General features: G+C 46.2%; 1 protein-coding gene across 3 annotated transcripts in view; it reads right to left on the reverse strand.

The window, feature by feature from the left end:
- The window catches only part of LOC106811000 (choline transporter-like protein 1), an 18795-nt gene that overhangs the window by 5793 nt on the left and 7530 nt on the right, over positions 1-5472 (reverse strand). For all 3 annotated transcript variants that reach the window (XM_014814507.1, XM_014814509.1, XM_014814510.1), the window contains 6 exons: positions 4338-4562; positions 3972-4138; positions 3192-3281; positions 2418-2557; positions 1089-1275; positions 290-458 (listed from right to left, as the gene is read on the reverse strand). In XM_014814507.1, coding sequence (XP_014669993.1) covers positions 290-458; positions 1089-1275; positions 2418-2557; positions 3192-3281; positions 3972-4138; positions 4338-4562 — 978 coding nt within the window. The remainder of the gene's footprint in view (positions 1-289; positions 459-1088; positions 1276-2417; positions 2558-3191; positions 3282-3971; positions 4139-4337; positions 4563-5472) is intronic.

A 5472-nucleotide genomic window follows, 5' to 3' on the forward strand; every position in this document is an offset into this window, starting at 1 on the left:
CCCTTTACCGGAGATTTTGGGAACGCGCATGCGGTCCCTCCGACCTCGGAGTGGGGGGGCCGGGGGTATATATCAAGCGAAACTAAAACTCTAAACTAACAATTTTCTCAGAAAAGAATATTCCTTGCTTTGATCAGAAATTTCTCTCATTCTGATCTCTCTTGACCTTCAGCTAAGCTCTGCTCAATGTATCCACACCCCATATGTGTTTAATACTTCCCCACGCGGTGTCATGCTGGCTTCATTAACGTGAGGTGAGCACGTCGTCGGTATGTGCTTTCATCTTTACCTGGTGAAGTACCACGAAGCTACTGCTCCTGCCACCACCATCTGCTGGCAGCCCAGGATGAATTCACACGTCCACAGAAAACCAACCACCTGGTACCACCAGAACGACTGCAGCCACGGTGCCTTCTGGAACTTGGTCTCGTTTGTCTCTGGGTCCTTGATTATAGCACCTGTATGGCGTATTCACAGTTAGAATGACACAAATAAGTCGGGTCATGTGTTAGACTTTGGGATTTGCTTTTCGTGAGAATTAAATTCCGTATGCAATAATGAGTTTTGTGTCGGATTGTGAATAGTGATATATATATATATATATATATATATATATATATATATATTCCAACAAACAAAATGTCTATAACAATATATTATATTGTTATAGACATTTTGATTGTTGCATGGTGTCTATATGTTATTATACACTGAATTGTAATGCTATTCGTTAATCATATATTTTTGCTAAAATGTTTGTCAAATATTTATTGCAGTTGTTGTTCGCTTCTGCAATAAGCACTGTTTCAATAACTAAGGCATAGATAATTATTCATTATCGATTAATTTTGTCATCAATTTATAATCTATAGGAGTGGCTGACCGAAAGACAGAATGTCACTGAATTGTCATTTCACCCTCCATCACTACTGTTCACTTTGTTTTATTATTTATCAGCCAATTTGTTTAACTGATTTTCTACTCTTCAAAACGTAATTTCCATAAGTGTTAATAAAGTGATAAAATTCCATTGAATTGAATATATATATAATTGTTTCTTCAGAATGCGCTAGGGATGTCGTGCTCACCTGCTGTGTTAAGGAACATCATCACCGTCATCCAGTACAGTATGAATGCGATAAGCACGAGGAATGTGTACAGTGGCTGCATGAGGAGACACGGCATGCTGCGCACGACCTTGCCCGCCTCCCCGAACAGAGCCACGGTCAGCTTCATGCGCTTGAACATCACCAGTATGATGAGAAATAGGATCACCTACAGGTAGAGAAAGCAGTCAACATCCAACATCCAGTGTTGGCAATAGTATAACCCGTGCCCCCCCCCCTCCCCGGTGTTGGACTGGTAACTTTTGAGCAGGACGTTAATTTTTGTAGAATTTTCTGTAGGCCATATAGGTGGAGTCAACATGTTCAAAAGCATGACTGGTTGGGTTTTTAGACTCATTTTCAAGACTGCGACATCTGTGTAGATATATCTATGCAAGGAAGAAAGTGGTGCTTAACATACATTATGACATTACACGTGCCTATACACAGTTGTGAATTTTTTAAACTACCTCCATTTGAGCTAACTATAGGGCATCAATATGATAAAACAAAAGCATGAATCAAATTTCATGTAATATATCATCATATGTTTATATCAAGTATATGTTTATATGTTTTACTATATTTACAGTTTTTTGAACAACTTAGTTCGTACCTGCAGTACTCTTGTACTCTAACAGCTAGTTACTGCTTTAATATGCTGTGTAAACAAAATCTTTCTCTCATGCCTCATTCACTTCTCCTTTAGCATGTTTGGCAGTCTGGAATTATCACCTATATACGACTCAAGCCATCATGTACGACTCAAGCCCATCCACACAAAAGGTGAGAGCATGTTCTGTTCTTACGGTCACGTATGGTAACGTATGGTCACACACACCTCGCGTACAGTCATGTATGGTCAAACATGGTCACACACGGTCACGTATGGTCACGTACAGTCACACATACCTCACCTAGTCACGTATGGTTACGTATGGTCACACGTGATCACGTGTGGTCAGGTATGGTCCCACATACCTCACGTATAGTCACGCATGGTCACGTATGGTCACGTATGGTCACGCATCTCCGTACATACATACCTCACGTACAGTCACGTATAGTGACGTGTGGTCACGTATGGTCACACACGGTCAAACACGGTGACGTATGGTCACGTATAGTGACGTGTGGTCACGTATGGTCACGCACGGTCAAACATGGTCACGTATGGTCGCGCACGGTCACGTATAGTGACGTGTGGTCACGTATGGTCACACACTGTCACGTATGGTCACGCACGCCTCACGTATGGTCACGCATGCCTCACGCACTGCCGTTGATGAGAACGCAGGCCGGCGGACTCACCGTCAGCACGGTGGCGACGATGGAGAAGGTGAGGAAGAGAGTTTCGTCGCTGCACCAGCTGACCAGCGTTCTCTCCTCAACCGTCGAATCCAGCTTCTTCTTCACGATGACGTAGTTGAACCAGAGCAGAGCCGTGCCGACTGCGCGACGACGCGTGCGGAAAAACAAACATGGCGGAGGTCGTCAGACGCACAGATGTCGTCGCGAAACAAAGACACGTGTGGGGAACAGACGAACTTGCGTTAGCGGTCACCTCTATAGAAGGGACGGCCGTCCATAAAGGAAGCTTTCGGTGGTTCCCGTGAGTGGCGCTTATGAAGTGAAACCACCTCTATATTAGGGACGCCTGTGTATAAAGGACGCTCCCGGGGGTTCCGTGAGAGGTGCTTGTGCAGTGCGTTTCCCTTGAGTGACGCTTACATACTGGTTTGACTGTACATGCTCCTATGTGCCTAACAGTTCGGATAAAGTGGCTAACTACCACCATCGAGGATAATAACCCTAACGTGAAGCGAATCTGCATCTGCTACATGAAATGCCACCTCATTACATTGCAATTACATTCGTTATTACAACGAGCCGAGGCAATGCGTACATAAATACGTGTCGACTCCGACATTGATCGTGAGTATCAGCATATACGTATGCTTTACGAGTACCACCCGTATTTATGGCGCTCACGCGGGCAATGCCTGAATATCATTATCTAACGCGACAGAACAGGTTGGGAGAATCAAACTCCTACGACGAGAGTGAATCTCTGGTGTTAGTTACCTAAGGATCCCAACATGGCTAGGATACAGAGCAGGTAGACAATGACTGCGGCCATCCAGTGCATCATTACCATGATGATCAGAGACAGCACTGGAATCAATAGCACATGTGTTAAACATGACACATCACGAGTAGAACGCGAGTGAAACTCGATCGAAATGCTGTGAAGGACTCTCGTTTTATTCGCTGCCAAGTAACGCGCGTAGACCGAAAGGACCATGAAATGTACTTTCCGCTGACATGCGAAGAGTAAGTGTCGGATAACCTTTTGACCCTCAAGAGGCGGGTTAAACATTGATTTGTTGACTGTTAACAAAGGACTGAACTGCTTTTGCTATTATTAGAGCCCATACCTGTGTGAATGTGAGGCTACAGTTGCACAGTTTAATTGCAAAGGCAAATGTTTGTTGAACAAGATTTACGCTCCTTAAATCATATTATTTTCTAAAGCAGTCTGTCTATAGCACCCTGAAGGCTGAGATCAGTAATGCTCGCGATGGGTTAAGGCAAAAAACGGGTCAGCCCATTGGCTGGCACGCTTCTAAATCATAATTGTTGCCTGCCTACCTGCAATTGATAGAGATTAGGTGGGTGCGAAAGTTGTAGCTGATATATTTGTCGACATTGGCTTTACGAAAGTCAACAAGAATAAAGAAGACTTATGTATAAGACGATCTTGCTGATGAACAAATGAATTATCAGCAGAACACCAGACAACCAGCGATGAGCCCTGTCGCACTGCGGGCACTTGTTTTTTAAATCTGGGAGCAGGACACTCACGCACGGCGATGAACGACAGCAGGATCATGAGGCTCCAGCCGTTCCCGAGGTCCATGAGCACGCTCTGCACGAGATCGTTGTCGTTGAGGAATGCATAGACGTCCTCCATCACCTCCGCTCCCACCTCGGCGATGTCTGCCGGTATGCAGCGGTTCAGCACAGGCAGCCTGCAGACACGGGGAGGGGGAGCGAAGCGATGCTTGGTTGGTCGAACGAAGGACGACAGTCGAACTGATCCACGGCGCGAGACACGAAGATATCCCGACGACCGTTCGAAATTCGAAATTCACAGAGAAACTAATTGCAGGTGCTTCGTGCGTTAATGGGGGCAGTTGAGCCGACTGCGAGGCAAGATCGTTCACTCACTGCTTGGGTACGTTGAGCTTGGGGCACGGTCCCTTCGTGCCGCCCGGCGCCAGCATCTGGTTGCTGTAGTCGTTGATGGGGACGTCGTAGTCGCAGAGGAAGGAGCCGCTCTCGCGCGCGTAGTCCTCCAGCATCGTCCGCGTGCTGATGGTCGCCGGCGGACACTCGCGCACGCAGATGCAGCGCGACTCACGCACGCTCCACAGGTCGAAGAAGAACACGTACCTGCGGGAGGAGGAGAGAGGTTACCTGTGCGAATAACACACCTGTATGTACCTGCAGGAGGATGAGGATGGTCTGCTGTATGAATAACTTGCCTGTATGCACCTGCGGGCGCGGGAGACGAGGGGATGGTCAGCCGGGGGTGTGTCAGGGCCCGATAGGCCAGGGGGGTCGAGTGGTTCGACATGAACCCCCCCCCCCTAGCCCCCCCAATCAAAATGTTTTTTAAATTGTTGATAATTCACTCATTCGCTCCATTGTATGTTGGTAATAATTTCAAAAATCTCCATGCGTCGTGTTAGGTTCAAAAGTTATCCGACACTTCGTTGGCTTCGCATTCAGCGGAAATACATTCATGGTCCTTTCCGTCCTACGCGGTACTTGCCAGCAATAAAAACGAGTAGTCCTGTCACAGCATTCGATCGAGTTTCACTCGCGTTCTTACTCGTGACTGTGTTCATGTTTAACACCATTGCCTATTGATATCCAGTGCTGTCTCTGATCAATCATGTAATGATGCAGCTGATGGCCGCCAAGTTCATTGTCTACCTGCTCTGTATCTTAGCCATGTTGGGATCCTTAAGGTCAACTAACACCAGATGATTCACTCTCGTCGTAGCCGAAGTTTGATTCTCCCTACTGTTCTGTCGCCTTTAAGATAAATCATATCAGGCATTGCCCGTTGAGCGCATAATATAACGGTGGTTACTACGTAAAGCTCTACGATATGCTGATACTCACGATCAATGTCATATGTCGACTACGTATTTTAAGTTACGCATTGCTCGTGCTCGTGGTCAATAACGAATGTAATTGCAATGTAATTGAGGGTGGCATTGCATGTGAGCAGATGCAGTATTCGCTTCACAATAGCGGTTCATTAATTTCCTCGATGGTTCGCGTTAGTTTAGCC

Source organism: Priapulus caudatus, unplaced genomic scaffold (genome assembly GCF_000485595.1).
Source record: "Priapulus caudatus unplaced genomic scaffold, Priapulus_caudatus-5.0.1 Scaffold494, whole genome shotgun sequence".
NCBI lineage: Eukaryota > Metazoa > Priapulida > Priapulimorpha > Priapulimorphida > Priapulidae > Priapulus > Priapulus caudatus.